This window comes from Wyeomyia smithii, chromosome 3 (assembly GCF_029784165.1).
Source record: "Wyeomyia smithii strain HCP4-BCI-WySm-NY-G18 chromosome 3, ASM2978416v1, whole genome shotgun sequence".
NCBI lineage: Eukaryota > Metazoa > Arthropoda > Insecta > Diptera > Culicidae > Wyeomyia > Wyeomyia smithii.
Window position 1 is genome coordinate 223,857,977 of NC_073696.1, and position 28,000 is coordinate 223,885,976.

General features: G+C 39.4%; 3 protein-coding genes across 8 annotated transcripts in view; 2 read left to right on the forward strand and 1 right to left on the reverse strand.

The window, feature by feature from the left end:
• The window catches only part of LOC129729447 (transcription intermediary factor 1-alpha-like), a 73,226-nt gene extending 60,515 nt beyond the window's left edge, over nt 1-12,711 (reverse strand). For 3 of the 6 annotated variants that reach the window (XM_055688015.1, XM_055688014.1, XM_055688012.1), the window contains exon 1: nt 11,739-12,711. In XM_055688015.1, the coding sequence (XP_055543990.1) occupies nt 11,739-11,906 (168 nt within the window). In that variant the 5' untranslated portion in view covers nt 11,907-12,711. The remainder of the gene's footprint in view (nt 1-11,738) is intronic. The other 3 variants (XM_055688017.1, XM_055688013.1, XM_055688018.1) reach the window with 2 other exon arrangements.
• A 6,631-nt stretch (nt 12,712-19,342) lies between these two features.
• On the forward strand, nt 19,343-20,320 carry LOC129730202 (DNA polymerase zeta subunit 2). Its single transcript, XM_055689353.1, has 3 exons — nt 19,343-19,384; nt 19,476-19,580; nt 19,634-20,320. The coding sequence occupies exons 2-3, from the start codon at nt 19,553-19,555 to the stop codon at nt 20,212-20,214; spliced, it is 609 nt and encodes a 202-aa protein (XP_055545328.1). The 5' UTR covers nt 19,343-19,384; nt 19,476-19,552; the 3' UTR covers nt 20,215-20,320.
• A 5,578-nt stretch (nt 20,321-25,898) lies between these two features.
• LOC129731774 (peroxiredoxin-5, mitochondrial) lies at nt 25,899-27,696 on the forward strand. The gene is made up of 2 exons (XM_055692024.1): nt 25,899-26,143; nt 26,918-27,696. Exons 1-2 carry the CDS (start codon nt 26,024-26,026, stop codon nt 27,374-27,376), a joined length of 579 nt encoding a protein of 192 aa, XP_055547999.1. The 5' UTR covers nt 25,899-26,023; the 3' UTR covers nt 27,377-27,696.
• Nucleotides 27,697-28,000: the final 304 nt, after the last annotated feature.

Here is a 28,000-nt window from a genome sequence, read left to right on the forward strand (position 1 = left end):
TTGGGCTCGGGGAAAGTGGTATCTTGACTGTGATGAAACTTATCACGACATAGAGCACGTTGTTTGGTCATGCCCGTTACACTGTAACGCCAGGTTTTAATTAATAGCTTCCCTTCAGGCCGGAGGTAGGCAGCCGGCTGTTCCTGTTCGTGATGTCTTGGCGAGCCGTGACCTACCCTAGATGTCCCTCATATACGTTTTCCTGAAATCCATCTATATGTCTAGTCCCGTTCCCCTTAGCCTATACCCAACAAAACGACAACAACACGTTTGAACCTTAAGCACAGAACCGACAACTAGACCCCGCACAATACTTCCAGAACCCGAGGATTACAAGCCCCTGTCCCAGCTCATGACATCCTGGGATGGCAACTCAAATGGCTATCGATAGTTATCGATAATTTCCTAAAACGGTTTAGCAAAACGACCATTTTTTCGGAATGATCATTTTCAGCACTTTTACGATCGATTCAATAAAATTCGAAATATTATTCAAGGGGAATAGTTGCTCTAAGTTTCCTCTGGACCCATTCCCGTTTCCGCAAGATGCAAATATGTCTGTGTTTTATTTTTACTTTTCCCAACAGATTGAACAAACACTAGGAATTTTCATAGGTAACAATTGTTCAATGCACCAAAGAATCAAGAGGATAAAATGTAGTAAATTTAGATTGAATACACTGGGGTCGCTTTTTACGCGGTTGGTTGTACCGCATTCAAAAGATTAGATTCGATATATTTATACTAAACTTATTTGATACCGCGTACAAATAATCTTCCGAATCGAGTGAAAATAATCCGCGTTATTGTAAAAATATCCCGTTTAAAAAAACGCATAAAAACAACCCGCGTAAAAAGCGACCCCAGTGTAATCTTCAATCTAGTTTTCAGCCCTCCATTTTTGTAATTATTGTATCGTGAATCTATAGATGGTGAGAGATGTATCCTAGAATGCACAGTTTCAAGAAAAACGAGTTTGAATTCAGTGAAGCATGAATGTTTGTTGAAACTTGACTTCAAATTTGAACTATCTCTCACGCGGAAGGTTTCGAACTATCTCTTGGATCTCGGTGCACTATATTTCCAGACTAAGGTATCCTGAATCCAAAGATAGTGAGGGATTCATTTTAACTCGCACACATTTTGAGGAAAACCTGTTTGAATGCACCTAAGTCTTATTTAAAAAAAAACTTGATTTTCGCGGGTAGTGATTCAAAAGATTTCATAAAAACTTTCGACTTGACCTGATGAACCTCAGAATATTAACCACAAGGTTTTTCATAGTATAAAGAAACTAAATAGGTTGTATTAGTTTATTTTCTATATATCATGTGAAAATGATGGGCTAAAACTTTGCATTTTTTAGAAACTTCTCAGCAATATATATCTTTTTTCAGAATCATAATTCTACCAAACTGCAACACAAAGAAAATACAAATTCGGTGAGTTGGAAACGACTTGTTTAAAAAGAATTTAAATTAGAAAAAAACGCGAAAAATTTATTATGCTTAGATCATTCTTTCTATAAATAAAACTTTTGATGATTTTAAGTTATCAATAAGGTTTGAAGTAGTTTATTAGGATTCAACAAAAACATATTTAAAACTATCCTCTTCGTTGAGATGACTCATTCTACGAACAGCTACATGGCTTCAATGCTGGTATCGGACAACCCCGGTCTGATAGCGAACATCTTCAAAGGCACTAGAAATGGCATGACACTGAGGCAACCAAACAAGTTGCGTCTTAATGATTTTATTCTTTTGAAACAATGTACGTCTTTCATTACAGTAGACGTACGTCCCGATGTTCCGAATTGTCCATTGCACAAAGAGTCCTCTACATTGTAAGAAAACAATGTGTCACATTGTGTTGAATTATCCGTTCTCGAAGCTTCTCGGTACGTCGTTCACTAGCATAATGGAGCACCGGACACGAATAAGTCATTCTGAAGAAGCATAAAAAGCAACATTAAACCTTATGTACGTAGAAGATGGATTAAACTTTTCCTGTAACAGTGAAAAAAAGAAATCATTACACCTGCAAACGACTAATCGATTGCGAAATCTGTCTCGGTCGACGTACCGGAAGGTCAATTCCCCGCGGGATATAGTAGCAAGGTTTCGCCTTACACTCTCTTTCTGCTGAGCCACTCACACCACTCGCCACCCAATCAAATTCCAATGAGGATACCGGCACAGGGCGGGAGACGACGTACGATACGAGGGACACACCATAAGACAAACAAAAACAAAAACATGCTCCTCAGGCTGGAACGACGAATAGAAACCTCTTTACCCGCGAAGCCGGTTTCTAACACAGTCATACCCGCCTCGATACTGTTGACTGTCACGTAAGGAATTGTAATTTAGGAAAAGCTTTGGCACTTTCATTTTAATAAACGTGAGTATTTAATAACTCGTCTTCATTTTTTAATCCGGTTCTGACGAATGAGACTTGCGGATAAAGTTAAGAAATTAACCGCGCCAACCCTGACAGTATGTATCAAGACTGTGAACAGTTATTGTTGTGTTCAGCTGCGTCTACAAACATAGTGGAAAGCAAGAGTCGTGTATCGCGATTCGACGCCGCATCGGGTTCTCTTTCACTCCTCCTCAGGCTCGTGTTTTGCTCGACATCTGTACTGCTGTCACGGGGAAGCCGCGTCGGCTTTGACTTCCCTTGCCGGCTGCTGCCGATGGGTGGCGGGGCAGTGAGTGGCAGTAGGATGGGGCTACAATTTTCACGTGCTACCACCACTGTGTCTGCCGATGTCGGTTGAACCGGTGCGCCGCGGAGGCATGTTCGATGCCCTGCCCAGGATAGACGAAGACGGGGGTGTTCATTTTTTTCCCTGAATATTATATTGCAGTCTGCGGTGGCTGACCGTGAATTAGACGTGCACAATTGAAGTGAATCCACCGGAATCGGGGGAGTTATTGATTTAACTCGGCAACGGTTGGATTTGTCTACATGTGTGTGAGAAAAGACTTCTGCAGCTGCTTTTGCTAATTTGCATCAATACCGACAACGGTAAGGGTGCATCACGTTTACAAGCCCAACAGAAACACCTGAATAAATATTTTGAAATATGTACTGAATGAATATTTTTCTAATTATATTAACTCATTCCAGACTTGTTTTCACACACTACGTACAAAATAAACATTCACATTTCTTACGCCAACTTCACAAACGATGGCATTAGTGTATAGCGTTATCGAATGCCCACCATTGTCAGTGTTTTCATTTTATAACATCAGAATGAATTACCCCTAGCTAAATATTGTTTTTACCTGCCTCAATGCTCTGTGCTATCGGCATTGTCCATTGTTCCACCTGGCTTGCTATTGGCTGGGTGGCACATGCACAGCCACGCGCCTACCGGTTGATAAGGTTTTCGGTGACGAATACGAAGTTCAGGAAAAAACGACCACACAAACAACAAACAACAACAAAGGATGCCAGCAGGTAGCACGCAGCTGGTCGCAGAGCTTCATCATCATTTCGGGCACAGGTACAGACGGAGAAAAGAGATGATTCACGTACCAACCAACCGTATACTGGACAACAAATGCACCCAGCGCCGCCGCAGCGGTTAGCTTATTTTGATTATACATTTAAACGATTTCAACCAACCGGAGCCGAAGGAATCGGCCCGAAACCTGGCTAACATGATTTACACAATCATGTTTTGTTTTGGTTTTTTTTTTTTTTTCTCCACATAACATTTATTTGACACGGCACAAATACAATTTAATGTTTAACGGCGCCAATTATATCTGATGACTTAAAAACTAAAGCAAATTTTTTATCCTCGCTGCCGACTACGAGCTGAAATTAAGTCTAACTTAAAACTAGCATGGGATTTCCAATCAGTGTTTTGTTGTTCAATGGTCGTCTGATAATCGTCGAATGGCATGTATGGATTCGTTCTGCTGAGCCACGATGTCGTGAGTTGGGACAGAGGCTCGTAGTCCTTGGGTCCTGGTTCTATTGTGCGGGGTCTGGTTGCTGGTTTTGTGCTTAAGGTTCAAACGTGTTCTTGTCGTTTTGTTGGGTGTAGACGGAGGGGAACGGGACTAGACTGGGGCGTGGATGGATTTCAGGAAAACGTATATAAGGGACATGTAGGATAGGTCACGGCTCGCCAAGACATCACGAACAGGAACAGCCGGCTGTCTACCCTCGGCCTGCAGGGAAGCTATTAATTTAGACCTGGCGTCACGGTGTACAGGGCATGACCAAACCACATGCTCTATGTCGTGATAACCTTCACCACAGGCACAGATACCACTTTCCCCGAGCCCAACACGACGGAGAGTGTTTTGGTTTTTGTTAGAGCATATATTTCGCGCACTTCATAATACGGAATTTTATTGAATTTCATTATGTGATGCATACAATTATACACATTCAATGATTATTTTTCGTGAAATACTCTATTTAAACTCTGGACTGGGTTTATCGATCCAAATCCTACCATTACCGTATAACACATTTGAGAACCATAATTTGTCCGCCCTGAACCTCTAATGCTGATTATCAATAGCAACATGACACGCACATCAGATATGTACGAGCTGTTGGCATGTGATTTAGTTAGGGTACAAAAAACATTAGCTAGGCTCATGTTTATATGAGACAAACGAGACTCTGGTACCTATTCTCAAATAAGCTATCGACTAAGATTCCCTTTTATTCGCCCTCAAAAACGAGCCCAAGTGCTATTCGGAATTCGTTCTTTTGTTTGCTTGATACAAGCTTTGTAGTCAACCCTTTATCTAAATCCAGTCTACGTCTAATTAAGCAACTTTTGTTTCTCAACAATTATAATGATCGACATAAGAATGCAAAGTTATGTCCGGTTTGGTCCGTTCCGGTCAAAAACCGAAACCTCCTAGTATGTTTTTTATGCGATCCGAAGATTGGTCTTGGTAAAGTCAGACTCTCCACCACATACCCTTTCTTCACGCTGCATTCTACAGAACACTCCCCTCAATATAATAAGTTTCTTTTATAATACAATTGGCTAGAGAAAAGTATAATGTTCGGAGAGTTAAAAATGGTGATAATTAAGTGATAAAGTAGATACAAAGTTCAATGTAACTCGCCCTCTTGACAATATAGTTCTTTTTTATAATAGAACCCATTTCAGTCCGACCGGAAGAAAATGTTGGACTATGAAAATTCTGTTTCGATTGGATTTCGGACGACCACGCCAGAGATGGTGAAGATAATCCACAACATAATATTGAACAATTTTTAAGTTACTTTCTCACTGCTTTTTTGCGAAAATTGCTTTTTGTAATTTTAGCAGAATAGCAAAATTAGATTTTTAAGATTTTTTTGGGTAGCGAAACTTCCCTGATTGTTCTGAAAATGTATGGCTTCTCCAACTTTTTTCTTAATAATTCCAGAGTTTCTAGATTTTTCCAGGCGCTAAACTCCTTATAAAGATAGCGTCAACAACTTTTGATTTAAAAAATGGAGTGAACCATTTTTATAAATGATGATTATTGCATCGCATCCGTCCCCCGACGTAAGTGCCGCGGAATCGAAAAGCTTCGTAGCCGCGAGGTCCGCTTTGACAAGCGAGTGGTTATGGGTTCGAATCTAAGTAGGATCAGGTCATTCAATATCAAAGAACTTCAGCATGGATTTATTCTCAGGTTCCTCCACACCCACACTTCTCTCCAGATTGAAAATTCTTAGCTATACCTTCGGAAACTTCATCCACCCGTAGCATGTTATACGCTTTGGTAACATTCTTGAGGGTCGATAATAAAGATAAGAGAACAGTAAGTCTGAGTGAATACAAGCACTATAACACGTAGCAGATAACTTCTCAATGACACTTCAAAAAGAAATAAAAAGGTGCGGACAGCATGAAACGTTTGAACGATGCCACAAAAGATCAAAGTTACTCGTCGCGGGAACATACAAAGAAAGGGCAACGGAAAGGATTTTTTTTCCTGTATGGACTGCCTCACTGCGACCAAAATTGCACGGAATTGCATTGCGCACCTCAATTATTAGCAATACCGCTATTGAGAAGTGGCATGCTTATTATTGTTATTATATTGTGTGCAGCGTTGCCACTAAGTTTTGAAAAAAATCTGGCAAAACGAAAATAAAAAGTCTGGCAAAAATCTGTCACTCATTTTTGGATAAAATTCCTGGCTGAATTGAAAGTGATGACCTTTTTTTTTGCTCTCGCCGGGTGTAGGTAGGTAAAGGCCAGACACGGCCAATCTCGCAGTAATGACCTTTTTACGAGACGACGCGGATGAAATCTTGCTAATATCTGGCTCATTTACAAATATCTGGCAGATTCTGAGGTTTATCTGTTTGTCTTGCGTGCAAACAGAAATCTGGCAAAATCCAGATTTATCTGGCACAATGGCAACGCTAATTATGTGTAATGGTCTTACCCTTCCTTTTACACGCTTACTGTTCTCATATACCGAGCCTCGTTCCTCCTACCAAATATCACCTATTACAATTCCCTGGAGAAGTTTCGTCATGCGTTATTCTGGGCAGTCTTATTGATAAGAGGGACTCATTTTTTGTTAAGAGGAAGTCACGCAAAGGTATTGTAGGTTTCAGTGTAAAGAAAAAGTAACTGGTGGGAAACCTGAGAATGAACCCATGCTTAAAGTCCTTGTTGACATCGAATGGCCCGATTCTAATAAAATTCGAACCCACGACCATCCGCTTGACAAAGCGGACTCTGTAACCTTGCGGCTACGCAGCTCCCTCGGAAAGGATAGAGATGCTACCACGTGATTGATTCTACCTCCAATCACTCAAGTTTACCATTCTATATACGCTATAAAAACATTCAGCATGGGGAGAAGCTCATTCTCTGGTCGACCTTCAAGGTGAAGAGTTTGGCTTCCCTTCGACCTGAATTGGACTCCAGTGGTAATCCAATTCAGATAGTATTATTGGAATACAGCCTGGGGACCACTTGAGGCACTGGGAAAATACCTGGAAGCTGTTTGACTGCTGCCGATATTAAATCGTGTGATGAATATGTTACTCAAAAAATTTTGAGTTGAAAATATAACGAAGAAAATCGTCTAAAATGTTTAAACCTCAACCATATAGTGGTCAATACAGTGGCTAAAATGCAATATTCAAAAAAATTATTATTAACACTATAAAAGGTGGTTTTTTTTTAAAGGATATGATTACTCTTGGCTTAAAGTGTGAGTGTATCGTGTATTTTTATGGTATAATGTACGCGTACGTGTTATATAATAATGGGTAAGGTACAATCAAATTTTTACACCCACCGTTGTCCTGCGTCGAGCCTTCGTTTTTGCACTTAGGTCTATATACCCTTACACATATTTAATGGCAACTCAATTCGATACCTTTAGTCTGGTAAAATCATTTTTGTTTTTTATTTTCTAGGAGGTAAAGAGGCAAAGCAATTAGTGGTCCGTGTCCGCCGGAGATGAAAGATGGCTTTCACCTGTCGCCAGGATAGCTTCTCGTCGACAGCCCGAATATTCTTGGCTAAGCTACGTCGCCATGAGCCTCTGGGATTTCACACTTTCGAATTTCTGTTGCTATCGGCCGTTGATGACATCGACGATGGAGCTTCTTGTGGGATATCCAGTTGTCAGCGACTAACAAATACCTGCAGTTTTTACGTTATCTCCGCAACTCCGCTGAGTTGAAAATTTGGGTTTTTGTATACAGAGTATACTGATCTCGTCCATAACAATGAGAAACCGCAGCGGTGATAAAATGGACACTAGCAGTAACCATTATAGAGTCGGACAAGACGTCATTGTGTAACACCTTACGCGAAAACGCCTCGAACTGAGCCTCGATGAAATGGACTAGCTTCTCTAGAACTCCTCTACGCCTAAGTGCGCCCCAGATGTTTTCGTGGTTGAGTCGGTCGAACGCTTTTTTAAAGTCAACGAACATCACTAGAAGAGAGTGTTGGAATTCGTTGATATGCTCCAATTTAATGTGAAGCATTGTGATATGGTCTACACAAGATCGGCCAGCACGGAATCCAGTTTGCTATCGCCAGAAAATAGCGTCGATCTTTTCCTGGATCCGATTAAGGATTACCTTACAGAGTACTTTGAGAGTAATACAGAGCAACGTGATGCCACGCCAGTTACAGCATTCAGTTAAGTCTACTTTTTTTGGGGCCTCTGACCAATACACCTTGCATCCAATGCACCAGAAAAATTGCGGCCCCACATATGTTGCGCTGAAAAAAAGGTGAGTCAGCTTTGAGCCAAGGATGTAAATTATCACTCACGCTCATTTTTTTCGCAAGCCGATAACTCATTTGATAAGCACAACAACTTTGTATGACGAACTTGAAGTCCTCAAGTGGTATTTCAACTTTGTCGAAGAGAATATTGCTCGTACTCAAACATCTGAGCTGTGAAAGTGGATTTGAGAAAATTATCGCGATATTAATTATTGCGATAATTTGCCAGAATGTTCTCTCACAGCTCCGGTGTTGTACGAGCAATACTTTCTTAGACAACGTCTTAGTACTATTTGAGGACTTCAAATTCGTCATACAAAGTTGTTTAGAATTGTTTTTATCAAATGAGCTATCGGCTTGCAAAAAATGAACACGAGTGATAACTTTCGTCCTTGCTTTGAGCCAAAAAAAAGCAAAGCGAAGTCTTGGTACCACATTTCGATTCGGAGCTCGAGCTGATTGTCGCTTCAATTTCATCTAACGATGGCTTATTCCAGCTCTGTCTTGCACGTTTAACAGCCCTTTCCAGTTTAGTGTATCGTTGAAGAGCATTTGTCTTAGCTGCTCTGGTTCGCACTCGCTCAATGCCGGTTTTCGCCTCTCTCCGCTCGTCGATCGTCCTCCAAATTACATCCGAAATCCACTCCCTCCGCTCAGTGCGTTGCGCACTTTGCTGAAGATTTCATCACTTGTCGCGATGAAGGCGTTTCTAATGCCCGTCTATTGCTCTTCGACGGTTCCAAGGGTTCCAGAGGGTTCGAAAGCCCTCTTCTTCTCGGTATTCTCCAGTGGGCGGACGTTGTAACGACACCCAACTTTCTCCTCTCGTCGTTGAACACGTGCGACGCGCAGACGTATCTCAGCATAACAAGGTGATGATCGGATGCAATGTCAAGAAGGTTCCCTCTCCATTTTCGGTTGATACAGATGTGGTCAATTTGGTTTTCTGTTCGGCCATCGCGGGAAGGCTACGTTACCTTATGTGATCCAACAATGACCATATTGTTATTACCACAAAACTCTGTGAATAACTCTCCGTTTTTGCTCCTCTTTCCTAGGTCATGGCGTTCCCCGACGCGTTCAAGGTCCGCGTTGTAAGTTGTTTAAGCCAATCTTCGCGTTGAAGTCGCCCAAGTAGATTTTAATGTCCTCTCTTTCTCCTGCAGGTCGGCAGCATCTGTTGACGCATAGCACTGGATTGCAGTAAGGTTTCTAACCCGTGTTCTAAAGGTCATAGGATGAAAAGTGGTCATTCAATTTGTCTTAACACCGAGTATAAAATCGAAACCAGTTTCACAGTTCTTCTAGCGAGATCATGGCATCGGTTTTTTTGGAACTTCCAAAAGAACAAAAAACCAATGGTAAATTTGATGATGAAGTTAAACTGCATTCAACGGCACTGGGATGGTGTTTGTTGCATTCCGCGTTTCATGTTATTGGATATCTCACTATTGAGGGTAGGTCACATGCCTATTAGAGATGGTCGGGTTTCGGGTTTTCGAACCCGAAACCCGACGGGTTCGGGTTTGAAAATTTCTGAAATTCTGAAAGTGTCGGGTACGGGTCGGGTTCGGGTTTGGTGGAAATAAGAACTTTCGGATTCGGGTCGGTTCGGGTTTGAAAATGCCGGGTTTAGGTCGGGTTTGGGTATAAAAAACCGAAACCCGACTATAAAATCTATGAAATCTCGGGTTCGGGTTTCACAATTTCGGGTTCGGGTCGGGTTCGGGTTTCATGGAAATAAAATTTTCGGGTTCGGGTTTGAACGAAAAAAAAAGTTTCGGGTTTGGGTTTTGACCGAAAAAAAAAATTGAGTTCAGGTCAGGTACGGGTTTGGAAAACATCAAACCCGACCATCTCTAATGCCTATCATTTATCCGTCCTTGAGGGTTTGTGGATGTGGTTTTATTCTTCCTTCGTGAAGCTTAATGTACTTCTATATCGATCTCTTGCCAGTATCGCAATTACAATCCAGAGCAGTATTCATAAGAGGGACCCTGGTCATAGGATCAGGATGTAAAGAGACCACCTCTATTTCTCAAAACACCGAGCATAAAAGATTAACAGTAATGCTGAAAAAACTATCAACCGCACTAATTCTGATGGCCAAACTTTTAGTGGAGAAGAAAAGTAAGCTAACGAATAAAACTAATGGTTTACATCCATCACTTTTTTAGCTGTGATAAAAAATACAATGTTCGTTTCCGAGCGCTATCCAGGAAATCTTCAAATAAAAAAAGTTTTGCCTTCACTTGACAGACAACATTCCTGTAGCGATTTCGGTATATGTGCCGTGGTTACGAACGATATGTACACAAACACATGTCATTATGCGGACACGTGAATGATAGACAGCAGAGCATAAAGAAAAAGCTTTTCAGCCAGATGTGTGTTTCTGTCGTTGCAGCATTTGAGCTGTCACATTACGACACGACGCAGACTGGACAGATGATGGTGGCGTCTGTGTAGACAAGCACAGCGTGCCTTAAGCCTCATGCAAGAAAGGCAAGTAAATGAGACCTTCTTTTGGGTGCATTTGGTCTGTAGATAAAAGAAATAAGCAGACAATAGGCCATTCATATTTTGAGGAATCATTTCGGCTTAAATTTCTCGATGGTGTTATCAGCCAAAGTAAACAAATCGAGATAGTAATCTCTGTTATCCATCATCTTTCTTCTACTTGCATACAATTCTAAAAATGTACACGGGTGAAGAAAGCAAGTAAAAAAAGTCCACTGTTCCTATAGTAATTCCATTAAAAACTTCAAAGGGACAAACCTGCAGTACGACATCCCAACCTAATAAATTCGAGTTTATGATAATGATAAGAATCTTATTTAAAGTCCCTTAGCGTGGATAATCAAAAATAGATAATCTTGCGTGCTTTTTGCGACCTGATGTTATAAAATCCGCACTCAATATAGGATGTGCGTTATTCCCTTGACGTTATAAATTATTCAAAATCGACTAATATTTAAATTTAAAATTCTTTGCTAGCTTTATCTGGATGGGTTGGAGTTACTTAATAATTTTAATTAAAAAATTCTTCAAAAATGTTCCACGGTTCTGTCATGCATGAAAGTTTAATTACGGCTCCATCCTCGATTTAAATTTTATTATTCAATTATTCTTCGTACGGGATGGGCTCATGTAATAAATTATTCTTCCGTTTTTTGCCGTTACATTTTACTGCTGGTTGTAGCTTTTCCCCGATTATTTCAAATGGCAATATATATTGAAAAAAAATGTTAAATACCTCTATTTCAATTTTAAATCACAGTGGATCGCATGTTTGAATACAACAATGGATAGGTTTAAAATCGAGTTAGTATTATTTCAGCCACATTCTATAATGACATTCCGTCCAATTAACGGTATTTGCAACACATGTTACATCCACAGTAGGTATGATTTAAACATCAACATTGTCCGTTACTAACGAACGGCTCTACCCTCGAGGGTAGCTAAATTCCTTTTTAATTTATCCTACCTTGTTCTCGGCGCTATCGCACGGGTTAGCGGTGCCCTTGTCGGAGTTCTCGAACAACTCTTGCTTGATGTTCTCCGGCAGCAGCGGTAGAAAATCGTTCATCGGATCAACCAACTCGTCGGTTTCCATGCTGGCGGCCGCTACAGCCGCCGTTGTCTGGGATGCCATGTTTTGACGAAGAAGCTAGCCGAAATTTCAACTTCTCACCGCGTTCCACCGATTTTACTGTACAACACTTCAACACAGCCCGCTAGTAACCTTCGGGGTTTATTTAAATTTTTTATTTTACGTTTGCTGCTTAAATTTTTTATTTTACGTTTGCTCTCTTGAAGCAGCAGCCTGCCCTACATCCGATTTTCCTCGGAAAATCCTACCAGTAACTACGCGCACACAATGTAGCGAAGCACTCACACGTCTATAAAAATTTCTTTGCACACGTATAGGTATATCGTAGGTACGCAGCGTCTAGAGAAAGATGGCCGCGAAACTTGGTATCCAACGCGAAGATTTTCCCCGGGGGAGGAGACCCGATTTGCACAACAAACTTCTTCCGGAACCGGTCAGATAAACTAGTTTTATGATTCACTTGATCGATTTTTCACTTTGCCACTAAACTACACGTCAGTTTTAATGATTCAATTCAAGAATATTTTCACAAGCGAATTCGTTTACTGCGGGGCCACAATTTTTCCTTGTTGCCATTTTTCACCCATTCACATCGTCGCTAGTTAACGAGAAACAGCTCCACGAACTTTAGTCGCATTACTTCTAACGAGTATTCAACTAAGCCTAAATTCCAAGTAGCGCTCTATTTTTCCTCTAAATTCCAGTAGTAATTATGTTCAATGAAATTTCTTCTGCAAAACTTAACCTTCTTTTTCGCAATGAGTAAAAGCAGCCCAGAAGAAATCGTAAGCTCCAAACGCGAACGCGACGTTTGACCGCAGACAGACGAATGTGGATGTCTGATGTTTTTGCTAGCTGCGAGAATGAATGAACAGCAACATCGCGACAGTCGTGCACGGATGAAAACCCACACATTCGAACCTTGTCGTGTGGGTAAAAGAATTTGAACATTAAGGTCATGCTGACCGGTGTTCAAGAATGGCTCCACCGTTTTAGAATATAACAAAAATTATAACGCGAATTTCGTTTCTGTCGTAATGTTTACTCCCCGAAAAAAAGAGTCATGTATACAATATATTGTACCATGGACAGAGAATGGAAATAATGTTTTTATTGTAACCATAAAAAGCATGGTATTTTTACTGTGAGTTTCCTTTGGTTACCATGTTTTAACAACGTTTTTTGTGTGCTGAATTCATCACCGACAATTATTTTACCATAAAAATTCCCCTTTTTATTGTTAAAATCGCAAAAACAATATTTTTGTTGTTTTGGATAATGATATTGTATATGACGTACTTACAATAAAAAACATGGTTGAACCACATACATAAGATGTATGTACTTTATGTTGTTGGTTAAACCACATACATAAGACATACGTAACACTCAGGAAGAAATCTTCCAAAAAAGTTGGTACAAAATGAACTACTCGAAAGTACCAACCTCTGTAAAAAAAAACCTCTGTTTGAGTAGTTTATGGAGATTGTGTACCTGCACAGCCCTGCATTTGTCTCGTTCCCACTCGGAAAATGCAGCATTAATTTTGTAAACAACTTTTTGACAGTTTCGTAATGGATTTTGTTGAGGGCTCGAGTAGAGCCGCTATGAAGAAAATTCATTCCGTTTATTTTCGTCGAGCAGTTCATACTGGTGTTGGTACCGGGTGATGTGGGGCAAAGAGTACCAAAAAAAAAAAAACGCCAGTGTTACGTATGTCTAAGTATGTGGTCAAACTATGGTAAAAAATTTTATCGAACATTTTTTATTTGAATGGAACTTATGTTTTTGTCTTTGCATATGTTTTGTCTTAGCAAACTGAGTATTTTCGCCAGTGATCAAATTTTTCAAACTCAAGAGCAATTTTCTAACAGGGCGCAAACATTTGGGTTTTATTAAAAACATTGTAGAAACCTAGGGGCAAGACACTATTGATATGTTGCGAAATATTTCCAATATTCAACATTACAAAGTATTTATAGTATTAAGTATTACTACAAAGTATTTATCGCATATTAGGACACTTCTCTACTATATCATAGCTTATTGACGTTATATTATCGTTGGAAATATGTCAATTGAAAGATAAACGATAAATATCAAAATATATCAACCTTTATATGTGATCAACCACTATCGTGTAATATCGAAATATTTTACATAAAAAAAAGGTATTTAGCCCCTAAGTTGAAACCAGGGGGATGGCAACATGCTATCCCTTTCTATGTTGAACGAGTGAAGAGTCTTCCCGACTAAAGTGAAAAGTATATGGAACTTTTGCTGGGCGCCTGCACCCACACAGAAAAAAACATGGTAATTTTTACCATTTTTATAATTTTGGATTCTATAATTATTGCAACAATACCAAGACTATAAATAGAGATACACTAAGGTCGCTTTTACGCGGTTCTTTTACGCGGATTCCAGAATTTACGCGGTTATTTTTTACGCGGATTCCGGAATTTACGCGTTTTTTTCACGCGGATTTCGGAATTTACGCGGTATTTTTTTTTTGCCTGGATTTCGGTTTCCCTTCACTCGGAATGCAAAATTAACGATGGTTTTTTTACGCGGATTTCGGAATTTACGCGGTTTTTTTTACGCGGACGCCGGAATTTACGTGGTTTTTTCTACACGGATTCCGGAATTTACGCGGTTTTTTTTACGCGGCACGTAACCCCCGCGTAAAAAGCGACTTTAGTGTACTCAGAGAGAGAGAGATAAGCGATGAAAAAAAACCGCCAATATGGCAACTAGGTTTCACACGTCAGAGGTGCCAGATCTCTTCTCAGAGCGCAATGTTGACTAACTTTTTCATTTAACTTATATAACTGATTTTGACGGTGAAAGTCCTGGGGAATAGTAAAGTGCATCACAAAAACCGTTAAGGTGTTAAATTTTGTATTTAGGTTTAATTTATATACTTTCACCATAATTGATCATTATTTTGTTGACCATACAAAAGGTTTGTGAACCACCAGTAAGAAATCACTGTGGTAAATCAACTTTGGAGCATTCCCAATTAATTGTTTAGTAATAGAATACGAAAAACGAGTGACAACAAAAATATTCTTTACTGTACCTGATTGCAATACCTCTCAATGTGTTACCTTTCTTGTTCGTTTGGCTCGGGCTTTGACATGTTCGTTTGGCTCACAACATTCTCTTCGCATATCTCTCCCTCTTAGTATTGCTAGTTAAGAAAACAAGGTTTTTTATACTTTGAAACCACCCCTTTAGCATCTCGCCATGTTCCAAGGGCTAACATCTCAACATATGTGTAAACGAAATAGCATATCACCGCTTCTTTTCATACATCTTTATCTTACTGCTGACAGCGGGCACAAATTAATTTGTTACTCGGTATAGGGATGCCAGAGGCTCGTTCGAAACTGTCATAATCAGGGTTGCCACAGGTACAGATTTATCTGGAAAGGTACAAATTGTTTTCTTTTTTCTGGTACAGAATTGTATGGTACAGATTACAGATTTTTGTCAAAAGGTACAGATGGGTACTATTTTTTTCTCGGTGCACTTGAAATCACTTGAGGTGCATTACTTGAAAAACTAAACAAAACTAAACATTTCTGTAAAGCTAGCTGCGAAGGGCCTACCTGGGTTTTCAATTCAATGAAAATATGTATTGACATCATCAACTGGATGAATAACTTACAACTTCTGTAACTTTTCCAAGGTTAATAAAAGTTAACCTTCCATGCAACACAAATTTTACAGGTACAGATTATCATTAAAAATGATGAAGTACTGTCAAAGTTTTTCGCATGCAGAAAAATTCTTGAAATCATATTAGTCAGGTTTTTACATGGTTTTTGCGAGATTATTTTACGCGGATTTTCGAATTATCGCGGTTTTTACAAGAATTTATGAATTACGTGGATTATGGAACAAACGCGATTTTTAAGCGAATTTTCAAACTAACGTGTTTTTTTTGCTAACGTGATTTATTGATTTTATTTTACGCGGGATTTTTTCACTTGGATTTAAAAAAAACGCGGTATCCATTACGCGAATTTTCGAATTAACGCGTTTTTTACGCGAATTTAACTACGTGGATTTTCGAACGTGTTTTTTTCGCTCGGGTTTTTATTAAACGTGGTTTTCTTTACGTGAACTTCCGAATTACCGCGGTTTTTACTAACTGTAATGGTTTAATATTTCAAATAGAAATACTCACAAGAACGTCTTTCGAATTTGTGATGACAAAAGTTGCTGTACTTTGTTTGACACTCGCCGCAGTGCTGTCCTCACATCTAAGAATTCCTCCTCAAAACAGAGCACACGTCGCTTTAGAGGCTTGAAGAATGTTCGGTAATTTATTGGCAGTGCGTCTCACTGGCTTGGTCATAACATGCAAATTACGTAATGACGATATTGTCACTGCAGCACTACTCTGCAATTCGCTGGTGAGTCCAGCGAAGCAAAGATTTACAGCGATGTCATTTTGTATGATTATTTCTCGCACAGTAAAATGCAGTTTTAATGTTCTTTGATTAAATTGACATAGTTTTGCGACTAGAATACATTCAAAACTATTAGAAAATATCTCAGTGGCACATATCGGGACATTTTATGTTGAATCAATTGTTGTTGTGTTGAATTCGCTGGAAAATCCCTGTCAGGCGAGCGACTCGTCGCTTCCGATTTTTCTCTGCATGTACAATAATCTGCCAGTTAAAAAAATACACACACATTTTTTTTTTTTTATTCTCGTTTATTTTCCGTCGGTCTAGTTCCGCCACTGTTGTGGCCAATCACCGACGCCCAGGGAGGCGACTCCACACCCAGGACCCTAACTCACGACCCGTTTATTAACGGACCGGCGCCAACGGCTTTACTTCCTCATGCGATGGAAGGCGTGATCCCAGAGATTTTTCGCCTCAGAAAATCTCCCGGTGTCGGCTAGGATTGAATCTAGACCAGTTGGGTTGGTTGTGAGTGGATCACGCCACCTCACAACCATCGACACCTATGTCGGCGGTGGGATTCGAACCCAGGCGTCGAGCGTGGTTGACGGAGACGTTACCAACCACACTAGGCCCCCGCTCATATACACACACATGTCATCAACTATATTGGCAAAATCTGAATCAATCTGAAGAAAAGCAAATGAACAAGTCATAACTGTGGGAATGGAATTGTTATTGTTAAAATTGTAATAAAACAGTAGAGCTCTTTAAAAAAATACAGTTTCGAGATAACTATAGCTATTCTGGAAAAACTCGCGTGTAGAAACCGAATTGAAACTTTGAGCACATTAACACACGAAGCACTTTTCTCAACAATTTGGTAACTATCGAATTTCTCGGAACACATATTATTGTAATAAAAAACAACAACAAGAATTACACATACATTACTTCGGCATGTCTAGAATCTACAGTCATGTTTTAAGAGTAAGCATCTACAATAACCATAATATGGTTTAACGATAACCCAAGTAGTCGGGACTTTATCCCGAACTAGTTGTTAGGCACGTTTTATGGTTATTGATTATGAGGGTTACCCGAAACTTCGTTTAAATAATTCAAATCCGTTGAATCCTCCAAATCACTTCACTTGAACTTTACTTTAAATCCAAACACTGCACTAAATGGCACAAAATGGAAAATAACAATCCAACACAATCACCAAGTTGCCTTTTTGTTTCGTGTTAGGATGAGAAAAAAAAAGCTAGCACTGAAAACATTACACAAGTTTGGCACTCAGCTTGGACGTCTGTCTGCAGTATAAACTTCTAAATTACAGACAAGTTGTTGTACTTGTACAAAATGTACTTTTTAAATTAGGCGATTGATTATGTCTGAAATGATCTGCATGAAGTGCCAAACTAAGAGCACTTAGGAAAAAAACTTATCAATGCTGAATGGAACAAGTGTAATAACTAAACATACGTAACATGTATTTTTCACAATGATTATATTATAATTTTATTTTAATATTTTCTTCACTTTCTCGGACCTTACAAGTGCATTTGAATGATGTTGAATTTCGAGATTAGAGTGCTTTTTAGCAGAGTCTATGTTTATAATATAGAGTCGCGCAAAGTTGCAACTAAAGGAACCAATTTAACGTCAAACAAGGGTACCAATCGAGCAATGTAAATCTAAGACCAATCAAAAGCCGAGCCGGTTCGCAATTGGTTGCATGTAACGGTGACTAGCTGTCGCGTCTTGTCTTAGATGTAAATAAACAAAGTGATAATGTTAGGAATGGATGAAAAGTGTTGTAACTAAGCGTGATATAGAATATGAGTTTTTTCGAAGTTTCAACCACATATCTCGCCAAACATGTGAAAAGGGCCCATGTGCCACATGTAAACAAGCCAAATTTTCTCGTTTTTCGATCAATACAAGCGAAATCTGCTCTTACCAATAAGATTTATTGATAAAAGAATTCACTCTTTATCAAAAAATCTTATTTGTACGAGTAGAGTAAGCTTGTATTCATTGAAAAACGTGAAATTGTGGCTTGTTTACATATGGCACATGGGCCCTTTTCACATGTTTAGCGAGATATGTGTAATCCAGCATTAACCTGTTTACTGGTTCAGTGACATTTAATAAAGCATCACCGGTGTAATCTTTTAAAACTGTATACCTTGTGAAGAATTTCATAAAACTATATTCGCTTATACATGGTGAAAAACAGTACTGTATAGTCCTTGGCAACAAATCGAATCGTTATATGGAAAAAAAGAAACTTAATAGCAGAAAGCCAGAACCAAGTTTTTTTGTTCTATTTGGGGCCCCAAACAATCCTAAATTTATCGGAAGTCGATTGGTTTTGCCTCCGTTTGGCGCATTACATTTCAAATTTATGTGGAGATTCGTATGGAAAAACCAACTTTCTTGCATTTTCCATTCTAAAGAGCTCAAAATGGCTCACACCATAGGTATCAGGGTAGGTTTTTTGATGCCTAACAACTTGGCGGAAGAAACTAAAGAGCTAGGGTGTCCCCAAAAAATACTAGAGCCTTGGGGCAAGACACTAATAATATATATCGAAATATTTCCAATATTCAATATTACGAAGTATTTATCGTTGCATTTTTAGGCACCCCTCTATTCATACCATAGCTCATTGACGTTATATTATCGTTGTAGGGTTGTCAATTGACAGATAAACGATAAATATCAAAATATATTTTCCGATATCGAGTAATATTATCGAAATATTTTGCATGAAAATAAAGGTGTCTAGCCCCTAGACTGCAGCTGTTCAATTTGATTATGTCGAAATTTATGTTGCAAATCATGTTTTCTGCCAACACTGCAAGTGTAGCGAGCGATTAATTTCCATTGTATGACCATTTGCTCGATACAGAACTGAGTAAAGGTAAGCAAGTTTCAAGAAAAGTTATAGAACGTGTATTCGAGATATAACTGTTATACATTTTATTTTGTGCTTGGCGCGCGTTTGTTTTTTTTTTCTTTGATATGACCTGTCAGGTCGGCAGCGCGCGTTTGTTTATAAATTTGCAGTTCGAATAATCAAATATCAATTCGGGTTATTCGCGTTGAAAAAGATTTTGAAGGCTGTTCGCACCTCGCATGCAAAAACCAAACAAATATCAGCAACACCGTCAACGCGAATTGAAGCACCGATCAGATTATATCTAAAAAAAATTATACAAGGTTACTAACATAAATCAATATATTCATTAAACAATGTCTGCGAATAACGAATCGCATTATGGTTAGTACAATCCATTTTTCATGTGAATAATAATTCAGTAAATGACTGTTTAGAAACTGACATCATAATCGAGCTTATGGAAATATACATGAACATGATTCTATTCGGGCGCGAACTTTACCCTCCAGCTATATTCCGTGAGCGTAAGGCCTATAACATTCCGGTACGAGTATCTATCTTTAAACCATTAAACGAGTACATGGAAAAGACATTCCTGGTCGCGAGAGAACTAAAACGGCAGAAAAAGCTCAGCAAAGTTGAGCTCCAAGTGTCCAAGGATGAAACCTGCGATTGCCTTGAGAGCTACGTATTTGAACTGGAAGATCGAGATTTTACTTTGGAAACGGACGAACACCTGATAGAGTTGGAGGAACAAATTCGAAAGTCTTTGCTCAACCTGAACAGTCAGCTAAAAGCACTGAAAAAGTTACCATCGAATGCAACCTTCCGAGTGTTGCTTCATACCACCGAAGCGGCTTTCATACGCATCGAGAACAATCCCAAACTGCAGAAGCATCCCTTTGTACAGCAATCCACTGGAGCTCGAACGGCGAAATGTAACATTCAGCTACTGCCTGTTTCGCATACCCCTACGGTGGGGATACAATTTTATGTAGAACAATATGAGGGATAGTTTATTTATAGATTTATCTAGTTTTTTGTACCTTTGTTCCTTCCACATCCTGTTACACAATAAAAATAGTTGCACTGGATAGAAACTTACCCAGCGCATTGTTTTACTATTATTTCATGGTTTGAGACGCAGCCTAGTGATAATCATTATTAGACTAGTCCTTATAAAAAGTACTGCACTAAGTTTCATTTCTACAGTTGTGACTATAATGATTAAACGAAATATTCGATCAAAAAACTGTATAATGCGAAGATCATCCATTCAACAAAACAAAACCTTTTCGAATGCAGCGCCATTGATAGATTTATAAAACATACGAAACACGTTTCAGACTTAACTTTTTGAACTCAAAACGGTTTAGCCATGGCCCATGACTTAGAAAATTTGTTACATTTTGTGATAACAGGGGTCACGCACCCAGCACATACTGCTTGAGTACCAAAATCACAATAATTTGAAAATCGTGTAAAAATTCATTGAGAAACCCGAAACTGAAACTATACCGAAACCCGTTTTAATCAGATTGATTATTCTAGGATTTTTTAATTCGATTTTTTTTGGTTTCGTTTTTAAGTCTTATTTTGATTTATTATTTATATATCAATGTTATTATAATAACCAAAAGCGATATACCACAATATATCTAACTAATGGTAGCAGTGGTCACAGGCTCCTACAGGAACCAAAAGCGATGGACTTTTGGTTAGGCCGATATAAAATTTCGTTTAAAAAAACGATAATACGAAAATTCCGTATTTTGAAGTAGAATACTTCTCTCAGGAAGTTCGGCTACATAGGGATGTGAAATGAAAATCTAAAACCGAAAAAAGTGAAAAATATGTCCAATTTCAAATGCTAATAAATCGGTTAGTATTCGATGGATTTCCTTCGTTCTTGCAGCAATAGATTGGAAAATCTTCTAAGATTCGTCCCAGAATAAGATAATTGTAATTTTATTATTCACACTAATGTACTATTAAAAATAGTCAAGCCTTGTCAAAAAGAAAAATTCGACCTCTGATTGGTCGTTATATGCTTGCTTCCCAAGCACGGTCGACAGGATCATATACCTTGCAATTGAAAACGTGCTATTTGGCCTATATAAGAGCCTGTTTCAGCCGGAGCCGCTCATAATAGTTCTAGACAGCGACAACAGCAGTCGTCCTTCCTTAGCAGCAGCTTTAGCTCTGTGGTTGGTCACCACGTCTCAGGAGCAGCGCGGTTTTTCTCAGCGTGTGTACAGCGACAACAGCAGTCGTCCTTTCTTAGCAGCAGCACTAGCCCTGTGGTTGGTCACCACGTCTGAGGAGCAGCGCTGTTTTACTCAGCGTGTGTCGCCAGACAGCCATTATTCCCCCCGCGTTGGGGCAGCATGAAGATTGCATGAAATCCAATTTTGGAAATCAAAATGCCTTTTTGAAGGCAAATAAACAAGTCATTGAAAGTTAATAATTTTTGTCAACGCAAGCAAGTATTCTGTGTTGCATCCTAGCAATTTAAATTTGTCGCACCCGTCTAATTTACTGAATGTGAAATAGCTTCCACAGTGCATGTTGTCCATGTATCTTAATTCCCCCAATGTTAGGGCAGCTCAAAGGTTGTAATTAGCAACCGATTTTGAACAGCAAAATGCTTTTTTGAAGGCAAAGAAAAAAATAATTGAAGGTTAATAATTTTCTGGCATCAACACAAGCTGACATTCTGTGCGGGATGCAATCAAATTCTGTTGTAGTTGTCTAACTTTCACTTTATTTAGTAAACACCCCACTGTAGGGGCAGCGCAAAGGCTGCGATCAGCATAACCGACATTGAATAACAAACTGCCCTGTTAGAACGCATTCACAAAAGCAGTTAGTTCGACTATGCAGAGCTAATAGGAAGTCGATTCAATCAATCAGCATAAACAGAATTTCGTCGTCCCCCAGCTGCCAAGTTGCAACATGATGCAACACGCAACAGCGAGCAAACGAAATCGCTTGATGTTACAAACCGCAATAAGATACGGGTTAAAACCGTTGCGTGTGTGAGAGCGCCATCCGTGTTTATTCGCTGGATACACTATCTACTGTCTACTGAACGCAATAATCTGCTTACATGCGACATGGGGACGGGAACATTTTCTTCAACCAAGCTGCACAACACGACACAAAACATATTATTTTGTTGCTTCAATGAGAGTGCTATCGGTCCGGCTCGACAGAATGTTCACAAGAAATCATTTTTGTGCATCCGTGCTACGAAACTGAGGAAAAACTTTAGAAACTGAAAAAAGAGGTGGAGCTTTTCAAATGATCGCTCTGAACCAGAATGAAGTCACACATATTCTTCAAGTTATATCATTCCACCACGTACGTAAAATAATTCATTCCTATTTTCATCCCTATTTAAGAGCCTGTTTTAGTCGAAGCCGCTCATAGTAGTTCTGAACAGCGACGACAGCAGTCCTCCCTTAGCAGCAGCGGGAGCGAGCAGTGGGTACCATCGATAGCGGATAGCGGCCACAACTGTGGCATGGCTGCGAATAAGCGTAGCAGTTTCAGCGGATCTCACCATCGATAGCAGCAGGGCCAGCAGATGCAGGTACGGTTGATACCAATGGCGGCCACAACTGTGGCATGGCTACGGATAGCGTTGCAGTTGCTCAGCAGTTGGGCCAGCGTATAGCGGCCACAACTGTGGCATGGCTATGCATGGCGTAGCTGTTGCAGCGGGTATATCAGCATCGATAGTAGCAGGGTCAGCTGATGCAACGACACTCCCTTCACTAAAACGCTGTTTCAGTGTGGTAGCGGGAAGCATCAGCAGCAGGCTTGCATGAAGTGAATACATCAGCCAGCAACTTTCTCTAAGGCCTCTGCCATAGTAGACGCGAAAAGCGGCGCGAACCGATTCGCTCGGCCGTAGGTTGATGTACAGCTCTACTAATGGCTGTACATTAACCTACAGCTGAGCGAATCGGTTCGCGTCGCTTTTCGCGTCTATTATGGCAGAGGCCTTATGGGAAAGTTGTATCAGTTTGTTCAGAAGAATATTATTGTCGGTAATATTACAGAGATGCGATTGCGTAAATCCGATTTTGAGTTGAACAATTGTTCTTTTGAGAACAAATAACACACTTATTTGAAGAGTTAATAGCTTTTGGTGCCAATAGCAGTATAGTGACAGCAGTATAGTGACGGTAGATGCAGATGCAGCCGGTACTTCCCTGAGGCCGATGTAAAGGTAAATGGGAGCAGCACGGCGAAACAGTTCGGGTTATGCTTAGACGCGCGTCATTTCTCGTTGTTGATATTCCCCACATGAAACGACGCGCTTTCGTATGATAGCGGTGGTATTAGCGGTAGCATTAGCATTAGCATTTGCCAACACTTCCTCCAGTAAAGCCGTGTCTAGTTTTCAATGTGAAAACACCTTTCTCATTGTGTTGACCGTGCGCCTTAGTCCTCACTATCAATGTAACACAGAGATGTAAGATAAACACTACATCCTATGATAAATTGAATAATTGTCCTTATAAGTACAACAAATGAATTAATTAAGATTTAATTTTGAATTAGAATATTTCTCTCAGGAAGTTCGGCTACATAGAGATGTAAAATGAAAATCTAAAACTGAAAAAAGTGAGTAAAATTTCAAATGCTAATAAATCGGTTAGTTTTCGATGGATTTCCTTCGTTTTTGCAGCAATCGATTAGAAAATCTTCTAAGATTCCTACCAAATGCATGAAATTGCAATTTAATCATTCGAACTATTGTACTATTGAAAACTCTTAAGCCTTGTCAAAACACAAAATTCGACCTCTGATTGGTCGTTATACCGCGCTTTCCCAAGCACGGTCGGCAGAGTCATGGACCTAGTAAATTGGGAATGCATCATTTGGCCTATATAAGAGCTTCATCAGATAATAAACAAACATTTCATCGGATATTAAATTGAACAACTGAAATTTGAAGAACACAAATGATTATTCGAAGAGTTAATATTTTCTCGTTTTGCGCTATAATCCAAAGTTAATTATCTTCATCTACATGCATACTCTGACTATTATTACGTGTTTGCGTCGCTTAGTGTTTGGCTACGGTCATGCAGAACGCAAATAACGGCGCGATGCGATTCGGCAAGACGAAATCTGTTGAAATGTATACCTCTACTTCGCCATAAAAAAGAGGTGTACATTTCACCACGGTAAGGCGAATCGCATCGCGCCGGCATTCGCGTTCTGCATAACCGTAGCCTTTGTTCCGTTCCCGTTTAATGATGTCGTATTAAATGTGCATATTACAATTCGGCAGCACTTCAACTTCTCATTTGCACAAAATTTAAAAATATCCAATGAACTTCATTCAAAATATCAGACAAAAAGAAATTACAATACTGCCAATGAACGGTCAACGATTATTTACTAGAAAAAATGACTGACAAGCAAGCAGCCAGGTTATCTTTCTTGTAAAAGTATTCTACTTCAACCTTGCGGTTGTGGCTTTGCATACAACCTTCTTGTGTTTTTTTAAAACTCTCAGAACACTCGAGAGCAAGTATGTATGCGTGTCATCAACAGTCGTCAGCGTTCTCACCAGAATGACATTCCTTCATGCACACCTTCCATAGTACAGCCATTGGTGTTTGTGTTTGTCAGGCTCACTCGCTTTTGCAGCATACATTATGCTAGCATTGGCCAAAAATTGTAGAAGTATCGATAATTTTTCTCTGGTGGTATCGATGCCTGGTCGATATCGAGGGAGGAGCATCGATACCAGCTGTATCGATACTCTGCCTGCTACTTGAAACAGGTCTATGAAAAATTACCATATTTTCTTGATCATTATTACGGAAAATCAGAGATGCCAGCTGTTTTTGAAAAATGTAAGCAACTATTCGAAAAACAGACAAAATTTGCTTAAAGTCTGAAAAAAATTTGTCTGTGATTTGAAAAATACGTTCGCGCAGGCAAAAGTCTGCAAAAATTTTCACAGATGTTGAGAAAGTCTGCGTAAATATTAAGAAACTCTGACAAAAATCTGCAGAGACTCTGGAAAAAATATAATTATCTGCGAATCGATAAAAATCTGCACACCGACTCTAAAAATCTGCGTTTTGAAGACAAATCTGCATATTTTGTATCCCTGCGGTCAATAGACTAATGGTACCAGAATGGGACAGTAGTGACAGAATTATATGTCACACACACACACAAATCAATGAAATAGCATACGCGCGTCTGCGTCCTTTTTTGAAATATAGTGCAGCACGATAATCCTGGGTTCTTATTCTTTATTGCCTGCCTTTTTGCAAAAACTCGACGCTTACGATTTTGCTCTGCACAGACAGTATTACCAAATGCGGCAGCATTTTTCTCGCAAGAGGCATGAAAAACCGCCTTAGAAATGAGCGGGTATATTCAATCCTGTTGGTGTCTTTTACAAAAAGAGCACAAACCAAATTTCTGCACTGTTTGTAGAAGACTTTAACGAGATGGATCATATCCGCGCACCCCTACAAGGCTTTTACGTTAGACAATTTGCAGCAATCAACAATATTTCCCGATTTTATAGTTTCTCTTCAGTATCGAAAAAATATCGGGGTGAAAGTATCGATCCAGCTTGATATCGAAGTCGCTTGCATCGATAAAAAATAACGATATTTAGGCCCCAAGGTATCGATACCGTAAATATCGATCCGATATCGGCCAATGCTACATTATGCAGTAAAGGTTTGTTCTTGGCTGAGCTGATTTGCGACTGTTCCCCGTTGTTCGATTTAATAGTGTCGGTGTTTTTTATAATTTCTCCATTTCTTCGATATTTTTCAATGCATCCGGTTCTAGTGAAGTGTTTGACCAGCAAACTCAGTCTAGTAACACAACTCGGACGTTCAACAGCGGTAACTCAGCGGCTTTCCTTTCATACGACAAAAATGGTGCAGATCAAGGTATGTTTTTTTGCGTTTTGTACAAACTCTAGCTAATCTTATCAATGCTTTTCCGGGCCATTACATAATGCAGACGGAAAGAAAACTCGTAATGCTAATTTGATTTTTAGCGAGGGTTCTGCGTAGAGGGTTTGGTGTATGTGGATAGTTCAAGTTTAAATTTAAAATGTTGAGAAAAAGCGGCGTCACTCTTTAGTGACAGCTTGGAATATGATTTATTGTGTATTATTCACTATTTTTATTACGTGATTTACCTTGTATGCATCTGGTCAATACCTAACGTCCACAAACGAAAAGGTTCTTAGACGATACTTGCTGCAATTCATTGTGTAAACACGGTCAACTCAACACGACCAGCACTTAAACAAGTTTATTTTATCAAACAGCACAACAATTTACTTTTCTTAAGTACCAATGTGCATACCATTGCATTCAACAAGCAATAACTGAGAAAATTGTATTCGTTCAAATTTTAATTTGCCTGTTGTACCTTCCTTTTGAGCTCCCTTTCGAACACTAGACGATTGAAGCTCTTTTAAATATTCAACAAGCTCCAGCAGGTGCTATTACGCCTTCCTGCAAGATTCACACGAATCGATATTAACCCTTCACTATAGTATCTATTTTAAAATTCCGTCAATAATAGAAATTCTGGTAATCCTTTGTAACACTTTTGTATGGCCACGTCTTACTTTAAGCGGGCAAATGAAATAAAAGGGTTTGGGCTTCGATTGCTATTATCGGTAACATCTAACCAACAATCTTTTTTTTCAGGAAGGCGACAAAATCCCTTCAATCGATTTATATGAGGACTCCCCGGCTAACAAGGTTAACATCTCTGATTTGTGCGCAGGCAAAAAGGTCATTTTGTTTGCCGTCCCCGGTGCATTTACACCCGGCTGCTCAAAGACGCATTTGCCAGGCTACGTAGATAGGGCTGCAGAGCTGAAATCAACTGGCGTAGCGGAAGTCGTTTGCGTTTCGGTCAACGATCCGTTCGTTATGTCGGCCTGGGGAAAGCAACACAACACGGCCGGTAAGGTTCGCATGCTGGCCGATCCTTCAGCCGTATTTACTAAGCAGCTCGATCTTGGTGCTGATCTACCACCGCTCGGCGGACTTCGTTCCAAGCGCTACTCAATGGTACTGGAGGATGGCGTTATTAAGGCGTTGAATGTGGAACCAGACGGCACTGGACTGTCCTGTTCGCTGGCTGACAAGATCAAGGTTTAATGGCACGGCAAAGGGTACCCGCGATGATCTACAGGAAACTCATGTTAGTATCTAAGAGCACAAACCTTCCGTGACAGTGATCCATTGCACTAAATGGGAACCCAATATAACCCTTTTATCTCAAATGGAGCAATTATAAGAAAACGTATCGTTCATGATAAACAAAACCTAAACGTTAATGATATATGTGGATCAATTCTTGGATAAACGCTCTCGCTTGAAAATATTCGTTGAAATTCATATGTTTATATAGAGTATTGTATAAATATTTTATTTGACCCAACACAATAAAGAATCTTGCAACAGTTCTATTAGATGTATCCTTGTTATTTTCGTCATTTCAATAAAATAGAATATCCCTGAGGCACACCTGAAGTTTAGCAACCGTTGAATTTTGCCTGAATTGTAAGTTAAGACAACTAACAAGTTTATGGTTATTTTTTTTGAAGAGAAAGTGTAGTTTTCAATTCACACACTTTGAATATCTTTGTTAGCGGTAAAATTTAGTGCTACCATTTGGGAGAAAATGAACATTGCCTAGAATCCTAATATTATGTTTCTGAAACCTTCGTAATACCTTTTTACATATATGTATTTTAGCTATTCTTACTGTGTAAATTTATT

What these genes read in the sequence shown, in the direction of transcription:
- LOC129730202 (XM_055689353.1), top strand. Translation starts at nt 19,553, where the DNA reads ATGTCTGCGAATAACGAATCGCATTATG. An exon ending in GAATAACGAATCGCATTATG is followed by an intron (nt 19,581 to 19,633) that starts GTTAGTACAATC and finishes ATGACTGTTTAG; the next exon opens with AAACTGACATCATAATCGAG.
- LOC129731774 (XM_055692024.1), top strand. Translation starts at nt 26,024, where the DNA reads ATGCATCCGGTTCTAGTGAAGTGTTTGACCAGCAAACTCAGTCTAGTA. An exon ending in CAAAAATGGTGCAGATCAAG is followed by an intron (nt 26,144 to 26,917) that starts GTATGTTTTTTT and finishes CTTTTTTTTCAG; the next exon opens with GAAGGCGACAAAATCCCTTC.